This window comes from Fimicolochytrium jonesii (assembly GCF_025526975.1).
Source record: "Fimicolochytrium jonesii strain JEL569 chromosome Unknown EV422scaffold_14, whole genome shotgun sequence".
Taxonomy (NCBI): domain Eukaryota; kingdom Fungi; phylum Chytridiomycota; class Chytridiomycetes; order Spizellomycetales; family Powellomycetaceae; genus Fimicolochytrium; species Fimicolochytrium jonesii.
The window spans coordinates 43,723-71,096 of NW_026515681.1; the positions used below are offsets into that span (position 1 = coordinate 43,723).

The 27,374-nt window shown below is 55.7% G+C and overlaps 8 protein-coding genes across 8 annotated transcripts; 5 read left to right on the plus strand and 3 right to left on the minus strand.

The window, feature by feature from the left end:
- Positions 1-150: 150 nt before the first annotated feature.
- Positions 151-3,456, plus strand: EV422DRAFT_506824 (uncharacterized protein; the record flags this gene model as incomplete). The annotated part of the gene is made up of 1 exon (XM_053068599.1): positions 151-3,456. The coding sequence occupies one exon, from the start codon at positions 151-153 to the stop codon at positions 3,454-3,456; it is 3,306 nt and encodes a 1,101-aa protein (XP_052924858.1).
- Positions 3,457-5,588: 2,132 nt separating this feature from the next.
- EV422DRAFT_506825 (uncharacterized protein) lies at positions 5,589-7,415 on the plus strand (the record flags this gene model as incomplete). Its single annotated transcript, XM_053068600.1, has 1 exon — positions 5,589-7,415. The coding sequence occupies one exon, from the start codon at positions 5,589-5,591 to the stop codon at positions 7,413-7,415; it is 1,827 nt and encodes a 608-aa protein (XP_052924859.1).
- Positions 7,416-8,083: 668 nt separating this feature from the next.
- Positions 8,084-10,699, minus strand: EV422DRAFT_77936 (uncharacterized protein). The gene has a single exon (XM_053074385.1). The coding sequence runs from the start codon at positions 10,463-10,465 to the stop codon at positions 8,285-8,287; it is 2,181 nt and encodes a 726-aa protein (XP_052924860.1). The 5' UTR covers positions 10,466-10,699; the 3' UTR covers positions 8,084-8,284.
- EV422DRAFT_77985 (uncharacterized protein) lies at positions 10,700-11,656 on the plus strand. Its single transcript, XM_053074386.1, has one exon. The coding sequence runs from the start codon at positions 10,934-10,936 to the stop codon at positions 11,537-11,539; it is 606 nt and encodes a 201-aa protein (XP_052924861.1). The 5' UTR covers positions 10,700-10,933; the 3' UTR covers positions 11,540-11,656.
- On the minus strand, positions 11,509-12,966 carry EV422DRAFT_531546 (proteasome subunit beta type-7). Its single transcript, XM_053070472.1, has 6 exons — positions 12,759-12,966; positions 12,616-12,685; positions 12,460-12,541; positions 11,970-12,383; positions 11,718-11,904; positions 11,509-11,645 (listed from the first exon to the last, which is right to left on the minus strand). Exons 2-6 carry the CDS (start codon positions 12,672-12,674, stop codon positions 11,578-11,580), a joined length of 810 nt encoding a protein of 269 aa, XP_052924862.1. The 5' UTR covers positions 12,675-12,685; positions 12,759-12,966; the 3' UTR covers positions 11,509-11,577.
- A 114-nt stretch (positions 12,967-13,080) lies between these two features.
- Positions 13,081-15,506, plus strand: EV422DRAFT_78218 (WD40-repeat-containing domain protein). Its single transcript, XM_053074388.1, has 8 exons — positions 13,081-13,379; positions 13,479-13,604; positions 13,659-13,809; positions 13,874-14,285; positions 14,357-14,547; positions 14,605-14,721; positions 14,789-15,147; positions 15,212-15,506. Exons 1-8 carry the CDS (start codon positions 13,257-13,259, stop codon positions 15,335-15,337), a joined length of 1,605 nt encoding a protein of 534 aa, XP_052924863.1. The 5' UTR covers positions 13,081-13,256; the 3' UTR covers positions 15,338-15,506.
- A 6,171-nt stretch (positions 15,507-21,677) lies between these two features.
- Positions 21,678-24,533, plus strand: EV422DRAFT_531556 (rho guanine nucleotide exchange factor). Its single transcript, XM_053070473.1, has 7 exons — positions 21,678-21,739; positions 21,809-23,109; positions 23,187-23,381; positions 23,455-23,767; positions 23,840-24,010; positions 24,083-24,119; positions 24,193-24,533. Exons 2-7 carry the CDS (start codon positions 22,063-22,065, stop codon positions 24,290-24,292), a joined length of 1,863 nt encoding a protein of 620 aa, XP_052924864.1. The 5' UTR covers positions 21,678-21,739; positions 21,809-22,062; the 3' UTR covers positions 24,293-24,533.
- On the minus strand, positions 24,534-26,853 carry EV422DRAFT_531561 (rhomboid family-domain-containing protein). Its single transcript, XM_053070474.1, has 3 exons — positions 26,350-26,853; positions 26,212-26,273; positions 24,534-26,140 (listed from the first exon to the last, which is right to left on the minus strand). The coding sequence occupies exons 1-3, from the start codon at positions 26,694-26,696 to the stop codon at positions 24,813-24,815; spliced, it is 1,737 nt and encodes a 578-aa protein (XP_052924865.1). The 5' UTR covers positions 26,697-26,853; the 3' UTR covers positions 24,534-24,812.
- Between the last annotated feature and the right edge of the window lie 521 nt (positions 26,854-27,374).

A 27,374-nucleotide genomic window follows, 5' to 3' on the forward strand; every position in this document is an offset into this window, starting at 1 on the left:
AGTGGACAAGCCATTGCCAGCAGGCAGCTGTGGACAAGCGACAACGATCCACAGCAATAGCACTACACGGCACTCTCCCAGGGGGATAATGAGGAGAGTGAGGGGAGGAGGCGATCACGTACCATTCGAAACACCGCACAACCGTCGGAGATGCGAGGTGCAGGGCTTTGCCGGCGAGCTGTTTTCCGGCGGCCATCGCTATCACCGAGCTCACGAAGGCTCGCTCCCTACCAAAGAATCTCCTGCGCGCGGCTGACTGGGGCGACGACAGCAAAACGTCAGGTCGTTCCCGGTGACTCGCGGGCTTACTGGCGTGGAATTACTCTCCCGAAAACTGATGTGGCTCCCGTTGAGGGACGTGGACAGGAAGGGGCGGTGAACGCTTCGGACGGGAACCGGCCGATTGTTGGACAGGAGGATGCTGGTGGGAGGTTGGATGAAGGCTCGCCGAGCGAGCCGAAGCATATCCATAGCGGGACGTCGGCGGAGAAGAAGGGCTCTCATAATGTGACTGCAGCCGCATACCCACCGGAAAGGGCGGACATTTCGCCGGGGAACCTTAGTCCCAGCCACTCTAACGAAAGCTTGCAAGGAAGTGAGGAAGCCTTGGCCGTCATGAGGTCAGACGAAGGCTCGTCTAGCAAACCATCTCATAGCGTGAGCTCGGCAGACAACAACGTCTTTGACAATGTGACGGCGGAAGCCACACGGGAAGGCGCGGACACTTCCGCGGCCGACATCACTGGAAGCTCCTCGAACGAAGCTTTGCTACCCAGTCGGGAAATTCTACCCGACGACAAAGCCGCAGAGTCATCAGCTGAAATCGCGGCTGATATCGCGGGAACTGCAGTGAACCAGGTCAGCGTTGGGCCTTCCGATGCTACCGAAAACGGGGAGTCGAGACAAGAGCTGGTTGGGGGCAGCAAGGACACGTGGGCTGACGATACCGGCATGCTCACGTACCCACAGTCGTCTGAGGCCACTGCAACCGTTGCGGACGAAGCCGCCAAATGTACTACAGGCGAAGCACCCAAGGAATCGATCGCAAAAGCTAATAGCCTCAACCTTTTGAATCGGTTTCGATATGAATTGAACACCGCTCGGCTCCGTCGTCATCATAGTACCGATCTCTGGTCCAGCTTCCAAGCATTGATTCCTGGTAAAGAATACAAGTTACTTGCAGTTCCCGAGTTCGAATGGCTGTTGAACAGAATCAGGCAGGATCTCGGTTTCAAACAATTGTCGCTCGCTGAACGAAAGGAGAGCATGACGGCGGTGTGGAACTGCTACTGCAAAGCACGGTTCAACCCAAACTTACGGCTGTGGAACAAGTTTGCGAAGATTTTTGCGACATACGGCATGGCGGAACACTTGGAAAAAGTCTACACTTACGCAAGCAACAGTGGAATCACTTTCCCGGAAATGACTGTACGGATAAATTATATGCGATGCCATGCGAAAAACGGGGATTTTGAGAAAGCAGCGGATATGTTCAGAGAGATTCGACAGACGCGATCCTTCGCGGACATTGAGCAGGCCACCGATGGATATTTCCGGGCGTGTGTTGATAACCAAAATGAGGAGGAAATGTTGCGAGCTCTGGAAGAACTGCGGGAAGGCGCGTTTCCTCTGGAGACCGCTTACTATCACATCATAAGATTCTTTGCTCTCCGGGACGGAATCGAAGGAATGGAAAGATGGATCGGCCTATATCGCGAGGTTATGCAGAAACAGCCCGGCCCGAAGATAACGGACTTTGTGCTACACATCTATAAAAGCGCCGGTTTGACTGAAAAGGCAGAGTACTGGGAAGGAGAAGTGCGGAAAACGACCGAGGTGCTCAGCCAGAGGGCAAATCGCACCTCGCTTGGAGGGGAACGTCTAGCAGGCGCTGTTGACGTCGGACATGCACGTCCAGACGCTTCCGCTGATGCTTCCGTACCCGCCCAGGCAGATGATCGCTCCTCTTCCGCCGGACAACCTCCAGCAGCAGCTGTTCCTTCTCATGTCACACATGCACACCGGTTAGCTGATGCTTCCGTACCCGGCGAGCCAGATACTCGCTCTCCAAGTGGCAGACAGCCTGTCGCACCTAGGAAGGATACCACAAACCCGGGCCCCCAGAGAGTACCCAAAATCGTAGCCACAATGTCAGAGATAAGTGAACTGAAACGCCTCGAAGCCGAAATCATGCAAAAACGCGACTTTCTCCTCACAACCACGGAGCTGCGGACGCTTTTCCAAAAAGCTCATCTCCCGGTTCATAGGAGTACTTTCACCATGCTGATCAAACGGTTCAAAGATTCCCACAACGGCCAGGCCGCCGAAGCCGTCCTGCGCTGGTACGTCAACAGCGGCTTGCCCGTGGCCGAAGAGCAAGAATACAGCGCCGTTCTGACGGCTTACATGCACGCGAACGATCTGGCGAATGTGCGACGGTTCTACCAGCTGACGCTGGCGGAGGGCAAGGCTCTTCACCCCGACGTCCAGCTGGGTCTGATGACCTTGCACAAGGCTGCGGGTAGCCACCGAGATGCCTTAGATGTGCTCCGAAAAAGCAGGATTGCGAAGATGGACAAAGGACAGGTTGCAGGTACCTACACCTTTCTGCGACGAAAGTATGGTCCGCATGACGATTTCGTGAAGGAGTTTGCCAGGGCTATGGAGCCGGGGTATACTCCGCCCGATTTGGAGCGCTCTGACGATATGGGTGTAGCAGGGGTCAGTGATGCGGTACCAGCCACGAAGGAGCCTACGCATGCCGCTGGAAACACCGAAGATGGACGCCATGACGCGCCGAAGCCGAAAGGGCCGCGGGTGGACCCCAATGACTATGTGATGCGGCTCGGCCAAAGAAAGAGCGCACGGGCAAGAAGGGCGGAGAAGGGGAAGGGACTTGGCGCGTCGTCCCCATCGCCGTCGACGGACATCACTGGAATTTCGAGTGTCTGGCCTCTCGACAGTTTGCATGATGAAACTGCAACTCGCCCGGCAGACGTGTCTGCAACAGCGAGTGTAGCCCAGTCTCATGAGATTAAGCATGATGAGACCGCCACGAGCGCGGCATCATCTGACGTGAATACGGACGGACCTGTGGATAACGGATTAGGGTCTGAGTCCACCTCAACACAGCCGCGTCCGCAAGACACGATCCAGCGGTCGCAAGACGCGGAAACGCAGGAAACACCGTCCGAGGCAGTACCGCAAGACGACACCCTTTCAAACAACCCCACCAAGCAGCGCACCGACCTCCCAGTCGCGGAGTTCCCAGACCCCATCAGCAGCACATCCTTCCTCGCTCAATTCGCGTCCCAGTCATCAGGCGGAAAGCAGTTGGAAGCCGCGATTGCACCCTCGAGCCACACTGATTGGACACAGGCGCAGGATTTGTCGGAGCAGAGCGTGGAGACGCCGGAACTTGGAAAGAGTGAAATTGACAGGGTTGGCAAGCTTTGATGAGATGAAGGGAGGAAATGAACGTAGAGTCCGCCGACACTTCCGATTCCTCTGTACGCAGGAAGGAGGACGCGGGCGTAGAGGACAAACTGCAACTCGCCCGACTTGGTCACGCCCCCCTTCGGCTGCCGAGCGGGACGAGTGTGCACAACGAGCTTGACAAAGCGGGGAGCACATCGTCCGCCGAGGAGACGGTAGCGAACGCCAAACCGAGCTCCGAATCCGCTGACGAAAGCATAAAAATCTGATATCACCGTTGAGCCCCACCGACGTTCAAGTTGGATGAGGTTCATCAGCGGAGTTCAAGGATAGGGCCTTATGGCCTTTGATGATTCCCCATTGTAGATACTGGAATGTACATGTACATGTAGCCAGATCACTTCCCGCGAATAGTTCCGAAGCCGGCGTATGTCCCCGCGTCCGTGTCCAACCTACTGCCAAGAGTGCATTTCGGCCATTCGGGAAGAAAACTTTAATGTCCTCAAATGCCAAATGTGCACGGTACCCGCTCAAAGCGTCTTCCAAAACGAGCAACTGGAGGGCGTCGCTGAGCAGTTTTCGAAGCGAAAGGAGCTCACGTTGGCTTTCTTGGATTGGTATACTTTAATATGTCCAGCCATGAGCGCGGATCAATGCGTCCCACACAAAGGCCTCTCTGTTGCAGGGTGCAAAAACTGCATTCCATCCTTCCTACGGAAGTGGAAGAGAAGATCATATGATGTACGTCCCAGGCCTGGAGTACTTCTCTCCACGATATTGTATCATTGTTGGGAATTGAATCCTGACACTTGTTCTTCAGCGCAATGTATTCACAAGGAGCTCAATGTAGAGTTCTGAGTGCAGTCCTCCAGCTGTACACTGTACACTTTCATTCCAAGCATCTCATGCCTTCTCTGACTGAAGCTGGATCATGTCCAGTTTCGTTCCGGCAAGCTAGGAAATCGAATAGATATCAATGTCAGACATGAATCGTTGTCACACAAGGCTAGTCCTGCAGCACTCCGACTTTCAACTTCAACACTTGGTTTTCTGCTTCAAGCAGCCGCTGCTTTTCCACCATTTTTTTCATTTGTGAGGAATGTGCTTTGACATCGCTCGAGACCGATTCTATTTGGGATGATCTGTCAGCAGATGAACATAATCGGCCTTCTTGCGGATGACTCACCTGCGATCCAGGTAAGGTTCTCATAGACAAGGTCTGTATCCCCAAGATGTAGTGTTATGCCTTGGGCTTCTTCCTGTTCTGGTGGATAATATGGTGCAGATACGGCACTTTGCGGCACGGCAGAAGCTCTCCGTGTTCGCCTGAAAGGTCCCGAATCCAAATCGGTTGAGGTGGGTGGCAGCTAATGGGTTGCTAATAATAAACATGACACGTACGGCTCTTGTAGTCGCGGCTGCTGCATCATGCTTTCTCTTCGGAGCATTGCTACTAGTACGTACGGTGTGTGTTGCTTGCTTGTCGGGAGCACGTCGTTTTCCTTGTCGTTGGCGCTGTCCGTTGGGGAGTTTTCCGCCGATTATTCACGCGTCGTTTGTCTTTTGGGGGTCGCCCACTCTGGAGGCAAGCGTCCCGTCCGCTAAAAGCACCCGCCGCCCCCCGCCGATCGATCCGCTGCGGTTCCTGCACAGCCCTATTAGCAGCGACCTACTATCATTGCGCTTCATAGAGCCGGTATTTACGGCTTTTATCTCGCTGTTGACCGCCTTCCTTTGGGCCCTTTCCTCGAGTCGAACGAAACCAATCTTCTCTGGGATAAGCTTGTTTCCGTTTGGCGGCAGCTGAGTTTGGACTAACAACAATATGCAGGTCGAATATAGGCATGAGGGAGGCGCTGACGCTACTGCCCCGGTTACGCCGCCGTAAACACCGCTCTCGTGGACCTTGCTCCCCGACTTTTACTCCCCACGCTCACCCTCAAGTTTTCCTATGGGAGTTTACGGAGAATTCATTTCTTTCGGATTAAAACCTGTCGTGGGAAGTTTGTCTACATATCTTCGCCACTCGCAGCATTCGATAGCTATCGGTGAACACTGTTCAGCCGCGGCAGCAATAGTTCTCGTTATCCTTGTGGAAAGTCTCCATTCGGCGGACATCTGCACACTACGGTCAAAGGATGAAAGGCATCAAAATGGAAAACGTTCGCGTTGAGCGGCCGAGAGCGGCCAAGCTAGCAGCAAAGAGGGACCCATCGGAAAAACCAATGCATCCGGCAGTATGCGAGCGTCGGAAGTCGGTGTCATCCACCCGGCATCGGTCTCCCATCCGCACGCGGTCCTTTTCAGGGCACCTACCAGGCCCACCCAGGCGTTTATCGATTGATATCGCCGAGAACGATGAGGAAGAGTCTGTCGCAGATACGTACCAACCTCCACGACCACCTGCAAAGTCACGGAGGCTGTTGGATGATAAGGAGGTGTGCTTGACACCAGCGGCGAATATCGCCTTGGAAGAAGAAACTTTCTTTGCCGTCGCTGCTGATGTCTCGCCCATATATCCCCATATTCACGACCGCCATAGGGAGGAGACGCAGAAGACTCCCGAGTCTCGATCCTATCAGACGCAGCAGCTGACGCCCACGAGTAATCTCAGAAAGCGCCAATCCGCAAATCCGCACCTCAAACCAGCCGTAGCGCCTCCACTGGTGAGCGTCACCGTCATCCCGCCGCCTATCCACCCGCCAGCCCTCTCGATCTCGTCAGAGCCTACCCTCCCTCTCCCAGGTCCCGCCACCTTCCCTCTCGACAAGCTCATATCGAGAGTATGCGACTACCAAGAACCTCCGGAAGGGATCTTCACACCCGAGCGCTCATCGCGGGACGCATTACGCGCGTGGGCGTCCACGGTCCCACCCAACATCGACCTGGGCACCCTCCTGTGGAAGTATGAGAACGAGCTGCTGGGCCAGACCCAGAGGCGCGCCACAAGGGCGATGATTGGAACCGTGCGGGATGTGCGGATCGTGTCCGTGACGGGCGGCGTGGCGGGCTTGACACTCGCCGCACGCACGGAGTTGAAGGCGAAAGCAAACCTGGCCTACCTCATAACGCAGGGGTATATCACCAATCCCAATCTTCCTTCGGACACGGAGCAAGACGAAAACGATGCTAATGACGATACACCAGTACAAAAACACGTCCACGTCAGCGCAACAACTGGCCCCGGCCCATCCTCCCGCCCCGCCCCACAGTTCAGGGACCCCTCCCACTCTGACTCCACCACCTTCTCACCCCCACACCTGCGCCATTACACAGCGACACCCCGCATGCAACACATCTCGCATAACCGTACCCTCTCCCCGTCCGCGAGAGGTACGCCGTGTATGCCCCACGCGCGGATGTGGCCGTCCAGTAGTTCGTGCAGGGCTTCCTCGTTCTCGGGTCCTAGTACGGCCCCCGTAGAAGATGACTACATCGCCGTGCCAGCAGACACCACAGACCCCGCCATGCACGATACCACCGCCACCAACCCCGTACTGCCACACCAACAGTATCGTCATCACCAGCATATGTACCCCCAATACGATCTCCCATCGCATGGGCAGCAGCAGCAGCAGCAAGAAGCACCTGTTCATTTCGAGCATCATCAGCATCATCATCAGCAGCATTTCCACCAGCAGCAGCAGCAACAGCAGCACCATCGACGCCACGTATATCACCAACATCACCCACAACACCCGCACCACACTCAACACCATCAACAACAATACATCTACCCCCTCCCATCCCACGACGACGCCTTCGTCAACGCGTACCCATCCCCGTCCGAATACCTCGCCGCGTCCCACCACGCCACCCATCAAGGGCATTCAGAGATCGACACAGACGCGGTGGGAGACGATGATGGGAGTTGGGTGATACCCGCAAACTCGCCGATGCAGACGGCAACGGACGTCGGAGCGTTGCCTCCCCCGCCGCCGCCGACGGTCCCGACGCAGGGCGTGAATGTGTGGGCTTAGCGTACAGAGGAGCCCTACTGTGTCAACAATTACCTCCTGTCTCGGCCTTAACTTCGTAGTTGCTCGTCTCGTCCATCACCTCCCTTACCTTTTTTTTGGGGGGTTTTGTTTTGGGCTTTTTTTTATAACATTTTCTCAGCTTTTTTGGATCAAACAATTTCACATTATCTCGTCTCGCTCGCATAACATCCTCACAAATAACATTCAGGTTTCTGCACACTTTCCCAACTTCATCCATATCTCGCAAAATAGCCTCATTATCAAAGAAAAAAACAAGACCACAAAATAAACATTATTTTCTAAACACAAAAAACAAAAGGCGGCATCACCGCGCTCGACGAAAAGGTCTAACCAGAAGCAACTAGGGGGAAGCAAAATAAAACTAACAAACCAGGGTGTGTGTATAAGATTGTACAGGATGTGAAGGTATCGCAAAGGTATAAGAGGGGGGGTAAAACGTAAAATCATGTACAGGGTGTGAATGACCAAGGAAAAAAAAGAGGTAATCAAAAATAAGAAAGAGAGGGGGAGTGAATCCGGTGAAAATTACGGCAACAAGAGTCCGTTTTGGACTTGAAAGGAGTGTCCATACGCCAGAGAAAGGATTCTGCTTGGGGGGAAGGGGATGTCGAATTGATTGGGGTGCAGGTGTGGCAGCGTGTGTTTCGCGTGTTGTATGGAGTGTGTCGCAGTTCAGTCTTGGGGTTTGGGATGGTTATGTGAAAGGGCGAGGCGGTCTGCCGACGGGGGGTGGCCAGGGGGTCGCATATGAGGCTCTCGTTTCTGTTTTGCGACCTCCCTAGCCGGGTGAGAGGGGTCAAGCTTGCTCGGAGATAACATGGCTTCCGGTCTCGAATTCCATCCCCAGTTCATCGAACCCCTTCATCCCTCCTCCTCCCCTCGCCATATCTCGCGTCGTGTCCGTGTCCGTGTCCGTAATGCAACTGTGCAGGCAGGCTCCCGGGCGCAGGCACAAACCCATGCACGCGTTTCCACAGCGTCTTGAACTTCCTCGACGCCGTAGACGAGACCGAGCTTCGCCGCGACGACGAGGTCAAAGTACTTGCCGGTGCCGCCGCTGCTGATGTGACGACATTGCTCGAGTGCTCAGCCCGCCAGTCGGCTTCTACAGGATTGTAAATACAGTACCGGTTCCCAACCTGGTGGTGGGACCGCGCGAGATGGTAATTGGCGTACAGCGCGGGCCGGGAGACGCCTGTTTGCGCGGCCCAGACGTCAGCGTCCACATCGTCGCGGTCCTCGTCTTCAGATTCGGTGGTGTCCGTGTCGTCGCGCGCTGTTTCCGTCTCTGTCTCGTCATCCAGATCGTCGTCGTCGTAGGTGCGGAGATGCGGTTCCGAGAAGGATTTGCGGAGGGGGATGTTGTCCACTCTGATCGCCGTGCGCATGCTCAGGGAGTCCAGTTCACGGATCAGGTCCCGTTCTTCGTCTTCGTGCTGATGCGCGGCGCCTAACATTGTGTGGCCGTCCCCGTTTCGTTCGTCTTCTCGCGCGTACGGGTCGCTATCCTCGCTGCGGATATAGATCGTCGAGCCCGATCTGGGTGATGAGCTGGCCCCGCTGGAGGATTCGGCGAGGGCGAGCTGCGAGTCTTTCAGGCTTGCGAGGACTTGGGCGTACGAGGACCCGGGCGCGAGTGCTTCTGCGACTGTTTCGGGTGAGACGTCTTTGATGACGACAGATGTGCGGGATTCGTAGATTTTGCTGCGGGACCGGGGACCGGGGTGGGCAATTGGGACTCGTGGGACGGGCGGTGGCATGTGGCCGTCGTCGGAGAAAGAGGGCTTTGATTTGAGACGGAGAGCGAGGGTTGAGATGCTACGGCGGAGTTTCTGGAAGGCTTTGGTCACTGGTGGAGCTTTCTTCTTTGATGACTTGACAATGATTGCGGCGTCATACGGTCGTTGAGGGTTGGGAACTGCGCCAACGGTTTTGCTCCTCTCTGTGAGAGAAATTCCCTGGTTCGGTACTTGATCAGGAACCCAACGGAGAGCGGGATATTCGACAACACTTCGAGGCTCCGAAGGACGGCGGCTAGACGCCAGCATGCTAGGCAACCGGACCGCAGTAGGGACAATCGGCTCATCGATGGTATTGAACACCCGGGAATCATTATCCAGCGATGTGTCTAGACTATGAAGATCCAAGGAATTCGTCAGGAGCATTTGTCCCGACGGATACGTCGTAGGTGGGACGAGCGTCTTCAGCAACACAATGTTCGCGACTGGTTGCTGCAAATGCACCGAATGCTTGGACGACACCGAACTCCGCCTGCTTTGCTCCTGTTGCAGCTGAAACATATGCTGCTGTTGCGCTGCCAGATCCCGCAGTTGGTCTTCCAAGGTCCCATGAGCTTCGACGGATCCGATCGCGCCAGCAGCTGGTATCGCTTCCAAACCTCGCGGAGGTTGGACCACTTCCACCTTTCTGTCTGACGCGGTAACCGAGACGTCCCCATCACCGCCACCGCCCATCAGACTCTTCAAAGTCGGTCGGCGCCGTGGGGAATCGATAGATGTGCCTGCACTGAAACTTCGAAAACTCCTAGCTGCCAAGCTCGCTGACCTTTTCGGGACCATGTTCTGGGAGGACACAGAGGGCCGCGGGGACGTTGACCGCTGTGGAGAGAACTCGGGCCCCGATTGAAGGAATATGGGCGGAGCGTTGCCGTAATGAATCATCTCCGGCTGGGTTCGCGCGGTCCTCATGCTTACGAGACTGGACGATCGTCGCGGGAGGTAGAATTCCTCCATGTCTCCACCTTCACCAGTTCCCCTGCGTCGTTTCGCCAAAGGCCGACCGGCGGCTAGGTCCCGCAAAGCTTGTCTGCATTGATCCACAAATGCAGGCCGTCGTCGAAGATCGGGGAGGGATGACAGGTTGTGCAGGAAGCGCTCCCGATAATGCGCCCGCATTGCATTCAGATCGTCGTAGTCCGCTCGGTCTCCATATTCGTAGAGGGATCGTCTTGTGGTCTCTGGGGCAGGCGGTTCCGGAGGGCGGCCAGCCCGATTCAAGGGTCCTGACATGACTGTTGGCTCGGTGTGAGGTCTCAGAGAAGTAGGCTAGCGCCCTGCGACCGTAGTCGACTTGCCCGCTTCCAAGATCAACCCGTGACCTTGCACCGCTGTGACCTGGTAGCGGATAGAGCTGTGATGACCGGTGTCGGTGTGGGCGGGTGGAATTTTGGCAGTTACCGTCTTTCTCACGGAAGCTTCTCGTTCTGCGCTAACGATTCACCTCGAGTGGAGCAGTAAACTACGACTGACGAAACCTACGTAACACTCGTGGTCGACGATCTAGCGGCGGGCCCCTGTGACTGCTATACCAAAGACTCTGAATCTGCAGGCAGACGAAGCCAAGCAGCGTGCCAGCATCGATAGGACGACGGTGGTGACCCCAGGGGGGTCTTCGGAACAGGGGAATGTTTTAGAAGTAGCACAACCCCTGGTCACATCTGGTGGAATAGTATTTACTGTACTACTAGTACCACCGGGATGATGTGCACCACCACCTGCATGCATGCCACAGCCCATGTGCGTTCTGGAATTCATAATGCGAAGTTGGGGACGCCTCTGCGGGAAGGTGTGATTTGCACAGGGCCTTCGCGTCAAGATGTTTCTCGTGCGCGCGTTGGTGTGTACCGATACGGCATGCTTCTACAACCGCATAGCCGCACCATCGTTGCACTGTTGGGAATCCTTCCTTCGCTCTACACCACCATTCCCTGGGTGTCTTTTTCGACGTCGGTGTCTGCCCAAACGCTGCCAAAAAGCGCCGTCGTCTACGTCAAGTCGGTATGTGAAAGAGCCTCATGGACGATGGATCTGCTTGCATTGTGGGGTAGTAATCGATGGACCACAAGGGACGACGAACGATCCCATGTTCCGGACTTTTTCGCCAGCTTGCGTCCGTTTATCCCACCGTTTCTTGCAGAGCGTATCCAGCAATGCCCAGTGTCTTCCTTTCCTCCTCTCTTTTCCGTTGTCAGGTCCGCAGTTGAAGGAAGGCTCAGTTACTTCGTACGCATGTCCATCAGAGGGAATGCACGATTGGGCGAAAGGAAGTTAGATGTCATCCAGTATGCATTGTATTACATGTGAACAAAGTATTTCTCCATTTACACCCGCGACAAAGCTTTCTAGCTGATATCCATAGCATCGCCATCCAGCACATCGACGTATTTGCGGAAGTCGCTCGTGAGCACAGCTGCAGATGAAAATTCTAAATGTCAGAAATCATATCCAAGTGGACCTAATTCGCGCAAGAAAAAAAACCTACTCGTTGTGCCAGGCGCAAACTTGTAACTCCTCTCCTTCTTGACTCTTTCGTTGGGCTGGCTGTAGCCTCGCCTGTAGTCTACGCCGTCCTTGGTGATGACGCAGAGGTCTACGTTGCTTCCGGAACCGAGGTCGTTGAAGACACCGGCGCTGATGGCGTCTTTTACCAGTTCCATTGCCTCCTCGAGCTATGAACAGATTCCATCAATCAGTTGGCCATTCCGCAAGCCGATCCAACGGAGATGAATCGTACCTCCATATCCTTCTTCCATCGCGACTCGAATATCGCCATGGCAGCAAGCGATCCAGACCCCATCGTCACAAACGGGAGCTTATCGGTACTTCCATGCGGCGCAATCGTATACAGCTGCGGCCCATTGATATCAAACCCCCCCAATACCAGCGCACACCCAATGTGCCCCTGGTACCTGTACAGCATCTGCTTCAGCATAGTCATAGCCGTGACGACGCGCGATTGGCGGCCCGTTTGCAGGCGGTGGAGTTCGAGTTTGGAGGAGATGAGGCCGGTGGTGGCGTCGCAGTCGGCGGCTGTGCCGGCACCGCAGCAGTACATGTTCGGGGCGAGGTAGTGGATCTTTTCGCAGTTTTTGTCGGCGACGATGGGACCTTCTGTTGCACGCGTGTCGGCTCCGAGGACGAGGCCGCCCTGTATGCCCATGAGGGTTTATTTTCAGAACAGAACTCCGCTATCTGTGAGACGCAATGAGTTCAAGATCCCTCACCTTCCAGATACACCCACAAATCGTCGTTCCCGTCTTTGTCAAACCAGGGGCCTTCATTCCCTTCTCCTGAAGCACATGGTTCCTAATGGGCGGATGGCAAACGCTCTTAGTCTGAGCTGCCTCCCGTGCTTTTTCTCCCACTAGCCAGCCACCCACCTCTGGTAGTTGTCAAAGTTGAAGCCGCCCTTCGGCAGCTGGACGTTATTGATAGGCATCGTAGGAACGACTGAGATTTCGCGAGGATTAAGGAAGTTGATCTTGAGCACTTCTACTTCAAACAAACGACGCTCCGTCCTTACCTTGGTGGAATGATCTGAGATGCGGCCCGGGACTTGTTGGGCTTGAAGGGACAGCTGCAGGCTACCTTTCCGCTAAGTGGTCTGTCGGTTCGATGTTAGGAGAGGTCACAATTGGCAAGCCAGAACGGTGTTGTTTTGAGGTTGCGCGTGAGTTGATTGATACCTTCGTCACCTACTTGATGGCGGACGTCTCAGACTAAGGGAAAACGGGCCCGCAAAAGCGCACTGGTGTTTAGCATCGCTAATCAAACGCAGCAAGAATCGCAGCGTCGCGGTTCAATCATTTCCACGACGCGTGAGAAAACGCTCTGGAACGTTTCGACCGACATCGTGCGGAGCACTTCCTAGAAATTCTCCCACGGGCAGGATTGAAAGGGAAGCACGAAAACCTAGACGGACATCGTGCGGAGCACTTCCTAGAAATTCTCCCACGGGCAGGATTGAAAGGGAAGCACGAAAACCCAGACGTTGGCAGTACAAGGACGTATATAGGCCTCGATGTTCCCGTCCGCCAACCAAGAGCAAGCGTCCGGAGGCGCGGACGTGCCCTCCTGCGAGCAACAAAAACAGCTGGCTCTCACCAACAGCTTTCTGCTGGACCTGAAGGCGAGGAAGGAGAAGGTAAGGTCTGTCCTTATGTTCAATCCCCACGCTTGCGAATACGTCTCTCAGGTTGAAAGCTGTCTACAAACGTCTTTCATTAATTCGAGATGTGTGTAGCTCCTTGCGGAAATCACGGCACAGCTATCAACGATCAACGAAGGGCTGGCAAGCCTGGCAGAGCACGGAGGAGGCGTTGTTGCTCCAAAAGCGGCTCCAGACACTGACCACGTAGACTTCTCGGATGTAGGCATGAGAGGGATGGCATTTATGAACTTCATCTGACTCTTTCGGTCAAAGTCGTTAGGAGACGGTTCACAAGCGACGTCCGTAACGTCGAAAAATGATAGTTCGCAGGGCATAGAACAAAAGCTACCTGCCAGTGGTACAGACTTCGTGCAGGACCACCTCGAAGATCTGCAAGAGGTGTACCTCCAAAGTCGGTCTATCGGTATGTGCAGTCTCTCAACACCTTTCTAGTGCGGACTTCTCTCTGACAACCGATGGTTTTGCAGATGATAGTTTCCGGTCAATTAGTGATTTCTCGGATACTCTATCCCGTCTCTCGAAATACTCTCGTTTGAAACCCGTCGCCAGTCTTGACTATGCCCACGGACTCTATACCGGCAAAGCATCCATAATCTGCTCAATCGATTTCGACAAAGATGACGAGTTCTTCGCCACGGCCGGCGTCCTCAAGAAAATCAAAATCTTTGACTTTGCTAACGTACTGCATGACTACGTGAAGAACTCAACCTTGGTTGCCGACGAGGAGATTGCCAGCGCCAAGACTAGTTCTTCGCCGTTGAGTGCCAATAGAAAGCGGAAACGGAGTCAAATGGCATCTGAGAGTGAGGAAGCAGACAGCCAGGGGGATATGGTACCTAGGTTCCCGGTGATAGAGATCGATTGTCCATCTAAAGTCAGGTACAGTGATGACTTTCTGCTCGACCTTCGAAACGGGATTGTCGCTAACAAACAGGTATTACGTCCCGCAGTTGCCTAGCATGGGACCCGGAGGAAAAATCACGCCTTGCATCAGCGGACTATGAAGGCGTATTACGGTTATGGGATTCCTCCAATGGGCAGCTGGTGCAGTCCCATGAAGAGCACGAAAATCGTATATGGTCGCTGGATTGGTGTCCGTCGGAAAAGAGCCGGTTTGCGAGTGCCAGTGACGATGCCAAAGGTAAGATATCGGATCATGTCCTCACGGTGGCATATGGCGACTAACGTCAGCCGGTAGGAAAAATCTGGACGGTCAACCAAAAGGATGCTGTGGCAACCGTCTCCAGTGTCGCAAACCTCTGCTCGGTCCGCTGGAACCCCACCGTCCCTCACCATGTTGCATTTGGATCTGCAGGTTAGGCCCAACTCTTTTCGGGACACCCACGCGCCTTGCTTATCAGTCCCCTTTTTGGCATCCATAGATCATCACATCCACTATTACGACATCCGCAACCTGCACCACCCATTACACATCTTCAGAGGCCACCGCCGCGCCGTCTCCTACGTCCGCTTCAAAGACCACGACACACTTATCTCCTGTTCCACGGACTGCACCATGCGAATGTGGAAGCTGTCCGAATCCTTCCAAACGGGCGAATCGCAATGTGTACGGACCTTCAGCGGGCACCTTAACGAGAAGAACTTTGTGGGCATGAGTCTGGATTGCAATGGAGAGTTTTTGGCCTGTGGGTCCGAGACCAATGATGTCGTTGTGTACTGGTGGCAGCTGCCCAAGCCGTTTATTGTGACGAGGATGGCGAGCATGCCGAATTGGTTGACGGTAGGCTGGTATACGCCACAACGCGGTACACCAATCAATCGTTGACCCGCTCTCTTCCATTTAGGGCAAACGCGCTCGGCAAGACGATTCAGACCACTTCATCAGCTCCCTGTCATGGCAGCGAACGGCACCGGGACGACTCATCGCCGCCAACTCGCAAGGGAAGGTGACCGTCATGGAGATGGTTTGAAAATCGCACAGCTTTTGTAAGTGGAATATGCGCACCCCGGAGACGACCTTTGCGGCACCTTGCAGATTGCCTCGGAGAACTTATGTTCCGGTGCTAACTACTCGGGCGCTACAACCTTGCAGAATCCCCATTATATATGCTCCAAGGTGGTCAGAGATAGGCGGTAGCATAACAGTACATTAGGCTTAGAGACGGGTGTCGGCGGAGAAATAGCACTATTACTATCATTATGTTTGCATTATTCCGAGAGTGGCCGTAGGTCAGCCCTGTTTATCGAACCTCGAATAAAGTTGGCTTTTTGGGAGCAAGTCGATATCACATGAGTCTCTCAGACGATCATGCACGGAACAAAAGCCGATGGTGCGGCGGGATGTCAGCCGGGAGTGTCTGGACTCCAGCCAAGTCTCGTGTTCCCTTGTCGTTTCGGATTGAACCGCGTTAATTTTGAAGGCAATCGAGGCTTCAGTCTTTCCACTTCTGTCCACTCTTCCTCCTGTTAAATACTATGACCATCCCGTCCAAGCCACGGGCCTCAACTCCTCGGGAAAGGATGTATTCCGAGATGCGGTCTCGCTGAAGTGTCGAGAGATCGACGATGGTCGCTGCACAGTACATGATGGACATGCCTGTATTTGGTGCAGATGTGAAGCGCACAACGCAAACAGGTCCATCATGTACTGGGCGACCACCACAGCCTCTTGTTCCCGTCATCCGAGCCCGCTGATCTCCGACACGTCTATAAGGATTGCGATTTGCTCCATAAGCTCAACACGATCATTTGTTATGGCCCCCCCATATTGGGGCGGCCTCACGATCGAGAACCACTTTCGCATGCAGGTCAAAGAACTTGCGGTCCGGTCTGTTCACATGAAAGCCATCAAGCAAAAGCTACCGACCCTGTGCTTTATCAAGGTGGGGTGATGCGGCAAACCATCTCTCCCTCGCTCGTCCGTCTCGGTGGCGTCGATAACCCAGTAGAAGCGCCCCGAAATTGAAAGTCAGAGTGGACCGGAACGTGCCGCTGGGATTGACCGACGTTTTGCTTGAGTCTGATAACGTCGTTGGGATCAAGCTCGCGAACAGACATTGAGGAGGAGGAGGAGGAGGAGGAGGAGGAGGAGGAGGGAGGGAGGACGCGCCGCCCGCTTGTTGTTCCTGTGACGTGTTGCGCCCAGAGTGGAGGTCAACCGCTAGCCCTTGTTACAGTATAATATCGCTCGCAAACCGCTAAGCAGACAGACAGACAGACAGCTGGACGGGCCATATCGCAACACACAGCTGCCTAGACAACTCAGAGCTCGCTCTACCGAGGGCTAGTTATACGGCTGCAACAGGCGTCGCGCTTCTGGCTTCCCGTCTCACCTTCGATTGGTCATTCCCGCTGCAGTCATGTCGTTCTACGGCACAGGCCAGCAGGGCGGGGCCGGAGGTGGTGGTGCTGGAGGTTATGGTCAACAACAGAACCAACAGCAGGGTTTCCAAGGAGGTCAGGCCTGGAACCAGCAACCACAGCAGCAGCAACAGCAGTACTATCAGCAGCAACCCCAACAACAGCAATTCCAGCAACAGCCGCAACAACAACAACCACAAGCGCAATTTTCCAACGGACAGCAGATGCAGTCTAACGGTGGTACCGGAGGAGGCGCATCACTTGCAAGTCAAGGTGGGTGTGTTGTCCATCAATGAGATCCAGTGGAAGTGAGCCCGAGCGAAGCGAGGCGGATGAGCCAAAGGCACTCATCATAGGCATACGCTGGGCCGATAGCATCGAGCTTCAACTGCAGCGAACGAAGCGAGGCGCATGGATGCTTCACGTGTAGTGAGGCCGAGCCTGTTTCGTGCATCACACATCCAGCCCAATACCCATTTCGCGAGAGGAGCGAGCGGCCTGTCGTCTACATCATTCCGTACTTACATATGTTCTTCCTGTCCACAGTCTCGCTGCCATTCATTGAGCAATCTGATCTTGTGAGTTATGAGGGCTTCTTCAAGCAGGCGGGACCTTCCGCTTCTGGTCAGCTCGCCGGTAAGATCTTTGATGGTACCGCTATTCAGATCATATGCGACTGCAAAAACTAATCCGTTCTTGCATGTGCTGTGATGCACCACATTAGCTGGGGCAGCTCGCAACTTCCTGCTCCAATCCGGCTTGCCGAATGAGATATTGGCACGCATCTGGACTCTCTCCGCTACGACCGGGCCAACCTTCCTCACATACGCAGAGTTCTGCGTAGCCATGCATCTCGCAAAGCTGGCTCGCAACGGAACCTTCCCGGCTTCCCAATTACCGGACGCTGTACGACAACATTTAGCCGCGAGCAACGCGAACCTGTTTGGCCGAGGTGGTGGACAGCAACAGCCGCCTCATCAGCAGATACCCACACACGACACTGGAATGTCGCATCTGACAGTCGCGTCCTCAGGAAACGTGAGCGCTCATTCGACAGGTGGCGGCTATGGCGGACACCAACCAGCCCCTACAGTATACCCATCCGGCCAAACCAGTCAACACAACACTGGAGGGCCCAACCCGCGATCTGGCGGTTTCACCGGTGTACCGACGGGAGTCACTGTCCTGGACGGCTTCGCAGGACCTCTAGTGGCTCAGGCGCCCACCCATCAACAGCAACAGCACCAGCAACAACGGAGGTGGGCGGTAGACCCGACGGAGAAGCAGCAGTATGATGCCATTTTCAAGGTGTGGGATCCGCAGAACTCGGGATATATTTCGGGAGATCGCGCACGGTCGATTTTCACGCAGTCTGGGCTTCCGGACGGGATACTGGGACATATCTGGTTCGTACAATCGAATCAGAAATGCGATAATCGTCTCCTTATTCTCACCTCTCTCCGGTCTTTCGAATAGGAACCTAGCAGACATGCAAAATCACGGCAAACTCAACGCCGACGAATTCGCCGTCGCCATGCACCTCGTCTACCAAAAACTCAACGGCCGCGATCTCCCTCAAACCTTACCCCCTGAACTCATCCCGCCTTCCACGCGCGACCTCGACTCCCTCACCTCCCTCGCTAAAAGCCAACTCCTAACAGACATCGTCCAGAAAAAGAACCTGGGACAATCATCCCCGCATGCGAGTACCAGTAGCCTGTTTGGGAGTAATGATCCCCTGGGCATTGCGTCCTCGGCGGGGAACAGCCCGAATCTGGGTGAACGGAGGAAAGTGCAGGAACAACGAGACGCGGAGGAGAGTAAGAGGAGGGCGGTTGTGAGCCAGTTGGAGGAGAAGAAGAAGGAGTTGGCTGCGGTCAAGGAAGGGATCGCAACTGCAAACAAAACAGCAACACAGACGAAGATCGAGGTGGACAAACTCCTAGCTGAAGCACGACGATCCCATGCGCAGGTGAAATCTTCTCGCCCGGGCTCTGGATCGGGTGGCGACGCTACACGTGTAAAAGACCAAGCAACGACCATGGAACGCGAGATCAACGCCCTGCTTGCGGATTGCAGACAATTGGCCAACACCCAGGCCGACAAGAAAATCCGGAAGGCGCAGGGCGGGTCTTTGATTGCGACACCGGCAGCGGGCCCGGATGCGTTGCAGAGTAAGGCGGCGGCGTTGTTGGCGGCGAGGATGGCCGCGTTGGGTGTTAGTGCGCCTGCTTCACCGGTCTCGGCGCCGGTCTCGGCGCCTTCGTCGGCACAGACAGACCACGCGGCCGTACCCGCCGCAGAAACGGAGAAGCGGAATATTTTGAAAGAGTTGGACGACGCCGCTGACCGTGTTCGCTCACTCATGGCCCAAATCAACGCTGTCAAAGTGACCGGAGGGAATAATGGAGGTGCGGGATGGAACCCGAGCGTTGCGGAACGGGTGAAATGGGAACAGGGTGTGGGCGTGAAGAGTAAGGATGTACGGAGGGTTGTGTTGGAGTTAGGCGGTGCTGCTTCCGGTTCGCCGGTCACGCCGAGGGAGTCGACTACAGGAGGCTTCCTATCCCCCACCCCCACCCCCACCACCACAACCTCCGTCCTTTCCAAGGTCGGCGCTGCGGCCGGAACAGTCATCGGAGCCGTTGCGGGGACCGTCGCTGCCGCTACACATGTTGTCACCGACATTGCGTCCTCGGCGGTCTCACCCGTGTCACCGAAACCGACACAACCACCGCCGCCGTCTGCGGCGGCGCTGTTTGCGAATTTGACGAATGCGCCGGGGGTGCCTGCTAATTATTTCACGGCGTTGCCTGGCACGGGAGCGGGGAGTAAACCTGCCTTGTCGGATACCACGGGTGTTACGTCCCCTGTGAAATCTACCCCGCCAACTTCTGCACATACGGATAAGCCAAGTGCGTCGAACACCACAACGGGGGGCGTCGCGGCCGCTGTAAAGAGCGCGTTGACCACCACCGCGGCCGCCGTAAAGAGTGCGCTGCCAACCACTGCACCTACACTCCCCGACCGGTCTCCATCCACCCCAACTGGGGATACAAACCCCGCACCCCCGCCCCCACCACCACCACCAACCAGCACCCCGTCATTCGGGCCACCCACCCTCCAACCAGCACAATCACCTTTCACATCGTACCAACCCACCCAATCCATCCCAGCAACAGCGGCGTTGGCAGGTACGGGCGTAAACGACGTCGTGGCCCAGGCTGCCGCAGCTATCAAAGCCGTCAAGGAACGCCAGGCTGCTAAACTAGCCGCCTCGGCTCCGGGTACGCCGACAACACCAAGTCGGAACCCGTTCGCGAGTTTGGGTACGTCTCAGCCCGCTTCGCCCGTTAGATCTTCCGGGGATCCGTTCGGGGCGTTCGGACTCGGTGGTGGGAGCGGCGCAGCACCCACACCGTCCCAGCCTGCCTCCCCTATCAAATCTTCCGCAGATCCCTTTGCATCTCTCGGGTTTGGGAGTAGTGGTGGCGGCGGGGGAAAAGAGGGAGTGGAGGAAGAAGATGAAGTAGAGAAAGCGATGAGGAGGTTGAGGGAGCAGGAACGGGATCTGCTAGGGGAGGATTTTCGGTCGGGGGCAGGTAAGGAGCGTGAGGTGGTGCCTGCCCCGGGAAAATTAGGTGGTGGTGGTGGTGGTAGCGGCGGTGGTGTGTCGCAGAGGATACCGCCGAGTCCGGGTGTGAGTCCGGTGCGAAGGTTGTCGAATGCTGGTGGTGTGAGCGGAGGTGGGGGTGGGGGTGGGGGGACCGGGGTCGGTGGTGATGGGGCGAGAAGACCGAGTTTTGGTGGCGCGCCGCAGTTGTTGAGACGGCCGTCGGTTTCGAATTCGGGGGATGGGCACCAACAACAGGGGCAGCAACAACAACATCCGAAAGGACCTTCGGTGATGGAGAGAATTCGGGAGCGGGATCAGGCTGTTAAGGAGAGTGCTTCGACGACTCATACTCCACCGCCGGCTGTACCGCGACGGACGTCCGAATTCGGGGTTGCAAAACCAGTTCCACCACCGATACCCTCAGGCGGGATACCCCCACCCCCACCACCGCCACCCCCCGGCGCCGTCATTGTTCCTCGCAAAAAATCAACCACCCAACAACCAGACTCGTCACCACCACCCACCAAAACACTGCCGATCCCAACGGACATTGGGGCAGTCATCACCCCCCTCGCAATGCACGCCCTCAGCGCTGGCGCTGGAGCGGTGGGCAAAGTGAGCGATCGGATTAGATCTTTGCAAGGGGGGTTGGCGAGTGTGCTTGGCGGGGCTGTGGGGAGTATCACCTCTTCAACTTCAACTACCGACAACAACAAAGATGGGGAGAAAAGGGAGCAGAGCAGACCCCCGTCGCCTGTGAAGACTTCCCAGGGGTATCCGCCGCCACCGCCTCCCCCTCCCCCTGTTGTGGGATCGACGACAGCAACAGCTGGTCCGGTATCTCCAACCCAACGCAGCAGCACCGAAAGCGAGTGGGAAATGGTCGAGGAGGAAAAGAAGGAGCAGGGGGATGCTGTGTCCCCTCTTCATGGCCATTTACAGGCGCATCACCACCACCATCATCACTCCCATCACGGTCCTGAACATGGCTCGGGGCAGGGAGACCTGCAGCAGGAGAAGAAGGATATGCGATCCCAACGAGCCCTCAGCGACGTGTTCGCGGATAAATTCGAGAAGAGCGGGTATGCTGATGCCATTCGCTCTACCACCACCATTACCCCAGCGACACATGAGCCAGTCATCGTCACAACCACCCCGGCCTCCGAACCGATACTGTTCAAAGCGCGCGCGCTGTTCGCGTTTGAGCCAGCCCGCGCGGACGATCTGCGGTTGGAGGTGGGGGATGTGGTGGATGTGGAGAGGGAGGTTGGGGAGTGGCTTTATGGACGTGTGAGTGAAAGGAGTGGGTGGGTGCCGAGGAATTATGTTGAGGTTGTTGGGGAGGGAGGGCTGGGGACACACGGGGATGCGAGTAGCGTTTCTGATGTTGAGAGTGGTGAGTTGTACGAGGTGCTGTGAATACAAGGATCACGGGGTATCTGGACTGACGATTTGGGTTATTTAGACGTGCACGAAGACCCTTCCACAACCCGCGCCGACTCCTTCTACTACGCCGAAGCCATCTGGTCCTACGACAAACAACTTCCCGACGAGCTCTCCCTTGCCGTCGGCGACGCTATCACTGTTCTCGACAACAACTCCGACACACAGTGGTGGAAGGTCGAGAACGCCAAGGGGGAGTCCGGGCTCGTTCCTGCCAATTACCTACGCGAACGGCCCGCGCCGAACACGAGGGATGCGTCCGCGATTCCAAGCTGGATGGCCCCGGGGAAGGGTGGGGTGAGGGAGTATACACCGCAGAGCTCGTCGGGGGATCTTGGCGGGCGGAGTAGTACGGCTGGGGAAGGGTTTAATGCCGGGTATGCCACCCCGCCGCTACCGAGCAAGTTCAAGCGGCAGATGATGCCCAAGTCGACGTCGTTCACGATTCAGAGTTTAAGTACGTGGGGTGATGAGGATGCCGGGGAGCAAGGGCGGGCCAGCGTGGGTGGTGGGGGCCGGTCACGGAGTTTGGAGGATAATACGGGCACGGGTGCGGCGGCATCGCTTTACGTGCCTGGATCCACCGGCGGGGGGCTGTCGAAGAGCAACAGTCTAAACACGATCCACCAAGCATCAGCGTCGACATCATGGGCGACGAAAGTCGACCCGGCTCGCCTCCCCTCCATCCCGGCCGACGAGCGCAAACGGCAAGAAGCCATCTTCGAGCTGATCGCGACCGAGCAGAGCTACGTACGTGACCTCGAATCCATCTGCCATACCTTCTACGGACCCATGTCCGGCATGCTCTCCCCGCCAGACCTGGCCGCGATCTTCGCCAACATTGAGGACATCAAGCTCGTTAACGCGGTCATCCTTTCCGACTTTGAAGCCATCCAAACCGAGCAAGACTTCATCATCGACGGCATTGGCGAGATCTTTGTCCGGCACGCGGGCTCGCTCACTGTGTACCAATCCTACTGCGGCAACTTTGCCCACGCGCTCAAAGTCCTCCAGAAATGCCGCACGGACAACCCGCGCCTGCAGGAGTTTCTGAAACGCGAGCAGACGAATAACCCGCTGTGCCGATCGCTGGATTTGAGCTCGTTTTTGTTGCAGCCTATGCAGCGGATCACGCGGTACTCGTTGTTGTTGAAGCAGGTGCTGCATTATACGCCGAAAGCACATCCGGATCATGAGGCGGTTGTGAGGGCGCTGGCGATGAGTGAGCGCGAGGCGGAGATGGTGAATTCGGCGGCGAGGGAGAGGGAGAGTAAGGAGAAGTTGGAGGAGGTTGGGAGGGTGTTGGATTTGAGTTGTAATGAGGTAGGGAGGAAGATGTCTGTCGGCGTCCCTCATCTGGTCACATGTTTACGGCACACTTACCCTCGTTTCAAACACAGGAGCACAAACTGGATCTGACGGCCCCGACGCGCGTGTTTGGACCCCGCATCTTTATCCATGAGGGCGACCTGACGAAGAGCAAGAGTGGGCGGAAACTGCATGCGTATCTGTTCAATGATGTGCTACTACTCGCCCAGCCTAAGGGGAAACAGGAGCGGAATGTTAAGGGGTATACCTATGGGTTGTATAAGAAGGTATTGCTTGGAGGATGCATTGGTGCGAGGTCAAAGTGGTTGGTTCACTCACATCCGTAATCAAACCCCGCAGCCAATGCCTCTCAACGAAATCGCCGTCCGCGACCCGCACAAAGTCGGCAAAGAAGTCGCGCCGGTCGACGAAGCCTGCTTCCAAATCGTGCATGGCCAAGACGCCGTAACTGTGCGCGCCCCCTCCGCCGCCGCCAAACGCAAATGGGTCAACACCCTGGAGGAGCAGACCCGCCAGTACTTTGTTGCTGAGAAATCCCTCGCTGAGGGCGCGTGGAAGGGCGGGCGGTTTGTGGAGGGGCGACCGATTGGGACCTTGTCGGTGAATGTCCTCGAGGGGAAGGAGTTAGCGGTTGGAGGGGCTGCTTCTAAAGGTATCGTGGGAATCGGTGACCCCTTTTGAAAGAGAAATGGTTGACTCATGGGTTTTTTTTTTGGCTGTTTAGGCAACAAACTGGAGATCTACGCCCGCGTGCAACTCAACCGGCAGCAAGTCAAGACGCGCACCGTCAACTCGCGCACACCGCATTGGAACCAGACCTTGGTCTTCTCGGTGCTGAGTCTGGACGAGACGCTTAAGTTGTCGTTGTTCAATTATGATCGGTATTCGCAGGATGGTGAGGACTTGTTTATTTTTTGGATAATTCGAACTAGCTTCACTAACCTTGCCGTCGGTCGTCATTTTTCAGAATACCTCGGACATGCGGCGCTGTCTTTGGACCTACTGTAAGTACCTCCCTCATCACCTACATGATCATTCAACCCGCATCTCACCATCCCCTTCTCTCCCGCTACACAGAGAATACTACGGCGAAAAAGAAACTGAAGTCATCACCCTGCCCTTACAGGACGTCCGAGGCGGCTCCATATCCGTCAAGCTGGCCTTCAGACGATCTTGATACCACGGACAGTAAATCACCCCAACTTTGTATACATAGCCTTTCGTCGTCTTCTATGCCTCACCTTGGAGCAACCACACATTTCGTACTTTTCGGGGCATCATGTTTTACGTCTTTTCCCCTTCACTTGGCACCTACCGCATCATTTCATGCATTTCTTCTTTGACCCTTATTTGTACATGTACATGTTTGCCTGTGGAGCCTCGAGCCGCGAATATGAATGATTGACCGCACATGACACATTATTGTGCACATTTACCATGCGATTGCGGGACAATGATACTTTACGTACATAGTACATGAGAGAGAGAGAATAGATGCAGAGATCCCCAGTGAGGAGGCAGTAGAAATAGGATGGGTATGCTCATACGTTTTACAAATGGGGGGTATCGGATCCTTTCGTCGTCGGATAGTCGTGGATGAAGAAACCGCGGAAAATGTGATCCGGTCTCGGTAGAAAGGGGGTCGACGCAACGAAAACCAAACCAGATGTCCCTCCGATGTGCGCCGGTGGCCAAGATCAGGACGCCGCACTCGTCGCATTCCCGCCCGCGGTCGTCGCCACATCCCACTTTTGATCACACCACGGCATCCCCGGTATACAGTTCAAATACTTACACCACGCACACCCACCAGTCGTATCCGCCCCCTGATCACCCGCGCGATAAAACCCCCTCAACAGGAAATACATCACCAGCCCCAACCCAGGCAACGCCAGAACCGCCAACATGCGTTTGCGCCACTTATCCCCCTCGCTGAAATATATCGTCGGCATAAACACAAGCCCGGCGAGCAAACCAGTGTAAAACCCGCCCATGTGCGCGAAATTGTCGATGTAGGGCAGCATCCCGATGAGCAGCGAGATGGCGATTTGGATAAACAGGAAGAAGAGCTCGCGGATCGGGCGGGTGATCAGCTGCCAGTTGTAGAATAGGTCGAGGAGGAGGCAGGCGAGGAGGCCGTACAGAGAGCCGGAGCATCCGACGCTTGGGGTGAGCGGGTTGAAGTTGGCGCCGAAGATGAACCCGGCGATCCCGGAACTCATGTAGATGATGAGCATCCGCCACCAGCCGAAATCACGCTCCATCGCGAAGCCCGTGCGGATCTGGAAGCTGAGGTTCAAGAGCAGGTGCACGACGCCGCCGTGGAGCCCGATCGGGGTGATGAAGCGGTACCATTGGTTTGGGTGTTTGGGGTCGGCGAGGCCTGACATCCCGCATATGTCATTTAATGTGCAGAGCGTGCCCCCTGCGAGCGAGCCCTTTGTGCCCACAGGACACTGCAGAGCGTCCGAGCTCTCATATCCGGTCCCGGTCCGCATGCACGGCACGAACCGCGCGCCCATACTGATCAGCGTACCCGGGCCCGGTCCGATCATGTAGTTGAAATCGGGGGAAGTCTGGATCGGTGACCCCGTGCGTTTCCAGCTCATGTACAGCTCGCCGAGGAAAGCGGCGATTTGCGCGGTGGTGATGAGGATGAGGAAGTAAGGGCTGTGCCGTTTTTGGTTGAGGAGTTGCGCGCGCACCAAGGGGTCTTGGAGCGCTCGTGGGCCTTTTTGCGAGGCGGCTTGTTCGGCGGCGAGGTGGGAGTAGTAGGAGGACGAGGAGCCACGCCTGGGGTTGAGGCTTTCAGTGGAGGAGTGGGGCGAGTCGCCTGTTTCGATGTCTGCAGAACAGTAGTTTTTGGTTACCAAGATAGAAGTGCCACGCACTCTGTACAAAGTGGTATACATACCCGAGCCCTGCCTGGACGATCGCCCAGAGCCATCACTTGTTTCGTTCAGAATGTTCGTCGCAGTCCTGGGATCGGCATAAAAAGCGTATCCATTATCCTGGTAGTGCGTATCTGCAATGTAAAAACTATTAATCCATCGTGAAAACACCTGATGTGACAGCAGAGCCGCCGGGCTCACCGACCTTGATACCGCCCTCTCCCATCTGTCATCACCGCTTCTGGAGGCGCCGATGGTAATGGCAACCTGCGATTGAATCCATCAGAAACAGTCATGTAACCCAATCCCACACAAATCTCTCAATACTGCAGGAGACACGCACCGTTGACCGCCCATACGTTCGGGCCACACCCTTCGCTGCTCAGACCGCCCGGGACTCCCCGCACTGTACGACGACGCAGGCGGCGGCGGATAATCTCCGTACCCAAGCGATTTCGAGACAGGCGGTGGCTGTGATCCATACCGTGCATGCTGCGGCGGTGGCGGGAGGTGGTAGAAGCGCTCGTTGTTATGTTGCTGAGGAGAATACGGCTGCTGTTGTTGATGTTGATTGGTGACATTGGGAAAACTTTGGACGTACTCGCCGTCTGCAGTCCGAGAGTGGGCTGGCCATGACCCGGGCAGTGGGCTGCTGTAGGCGTAGGGCGGTGGTGTTGGGTGATGTTGCATTGTATGATCTGTCTGGTGAGAGAGAAGGGATGCAGCGCTATTATGCGCTTGGCATAGCTTTTAAGGCCGGCGGAGTTTGCACGCTTGCGTTTTGAAGGATCTGCGTGGGGGATCTGCCTCTTGGAATGGCGGGAAAATAAGCTCATGTAGGGATGAGTTCGAAATGGAATCTTCGCAGGGTCCACGGGTTGTGCATTCTGAGAATCTAGGATTATCATTCTGGCAACCGCCGAACGCGTCGGAGAAAGAAGTGTTACCCGTGACGTGAGCAGCGCCCGACGTGTTCTCCTGTTGTCTCGGACGCGTTTTCGAGGTTCCTACTACTTCTTCCCTGCTCGGAATCCAAGCATGTTGTGCCCAACGCGCACACCGCAAAACCTCAGCTTCCAATGATCTATGTTATACAACGTTGCAATTGCAAATGAAATCTATCAGCCGAAGTCACCATCTACATGTATTCCGTGAATTTCCTTACAACTGATGACTATCTGCCTCCTAGAAGGACGGTATTCCCATGACTGAGGACACGCAGGGGGAGCCGCATTAACCAGATGACGCACAACTGAATTCATATCAGCGTTCTCCAAGCGACGGGGACCTTCCCGCTTGGCCCTCATCGGAGCTTCACACAAGGATGTGTTGGTGCAAGCAAATTGTGCCCGCTCCTGTCTCCGGCGA

What these genes read in the sequence shown, in the direction of transcription:
- EV422DRAFT_77936 (XM_053074385.1), bottom strand. Translation starts at nt 10,465, where the DNA reads ATGTCAGGACCCTTGAATCGGGCTGGCCGCCCTCCGGAACCGCCTGCC.
- EV422DRAFT_77985 (XM_053074386.1), top strand. Translation starts at nt 10,934, where the DNA reads ATGATGTGCACCACCACCTGCATGCATGCCACAGCCCATGTGCGTTCT.
- EV422DRAFT_531546 (XM_053070472.1), bottom strand. Translation starts at nt 12,674, where the DNA reads ATGCCTATCAATAACGTCCAGCTGCCGAAGGGCGGCTTCAACTTTGAC. An exon ending in TTTGTGGGTGTATCTGGAAG is followed by an intron (nt 12,384 to 12,459) that starts GTGAGGGATCTT and finishes ATGGGCATACAG; the next exon opens with GGCGGCCTCGTCCTCGGAGC. An exon ending in GTTTGCGCCTGGCACAACGA is followed by an intron (nt 11,646 to 11,717) that starts GTAGGTTTTTTT and finishes TTTCATCTGCAG; the next exon opens with CTGTGCTCACGAGCGACTTC.
- EV422DRAFT_78218 (XM_053074388.1), top strand. Translation starts at nt 13,257, where the DNA reads ATGTTCCCGTCCGCCAACCAAGAGCAAGCGTCCGGAGGCGCGGACGTG. An exon ending in GATTGTCCATCTAAAGTCAG is followed by an intron (nt 14,286 to 14,356) that starts GTACAGTGATGA and finishes TACGTCCCGCAG; the next exon opens with TTGCCTAGCATGGGACCCGG. An exon ending in GCATGCCGAATTGGTTGACG is followed by an intron (nt 15,148 to 15,211) that starts GTAGGCTGGTAT and finishes TCTTCCATTTAG; the next exon opens with GGCAAACGCGCTCGGCAAGA.
- EV422DRAFT_531556 (XM_053070473.1), top strand. Translation starts at nt 22,063, where the DNA reads ATGGCCCCGGGGAAGGGTGGGGTGAGGGAGTATACACCGCAGAGCTCG. An exon ending in CCTATGGGTTGTATAAGAAG is followed by an intron (nt 23,382 to 23,454) that starts GTATTGCTTGGA and finishes CAAACCCCGCAG; the next exon opens with CCAATGCCTCTCAACGAAAT. An exon ending in TGATCGGTATTCGCAGGATG is followed by an intron (nt 24,011 to 24,082) that starts GTGAGGACTTGT and finishes GTCATTTTTCAG; the next exon opens with AATACCTCGGACATGCGGCG.
- EV422DRAFT_531561 (XM_053070474.1), bottom strand. Translation starts at nt 26,696, where the DNA reads ATGCAACATCACCCAACACCACCGCCCTACGCCTACAGCAGCCCACTG. An exon ending in GAACGTATGGGCGGTCAACG is followed by an intron (nt 26,274 to 26,349) that starts GTGCGTGTCTCC and finishes ATTCAATCGCAG; the next exon opens with GTTGCCATTACCATCGGCGC. An exon ending in TGGGAGAGGGCGGTATCAAG is followed by an intron (nt 26,141 to 26,211) that starts GTCGGTGAGCCC and finishes TTTACATTGCAG; the next exon opens with ATACGCACTACCAGGATAAT.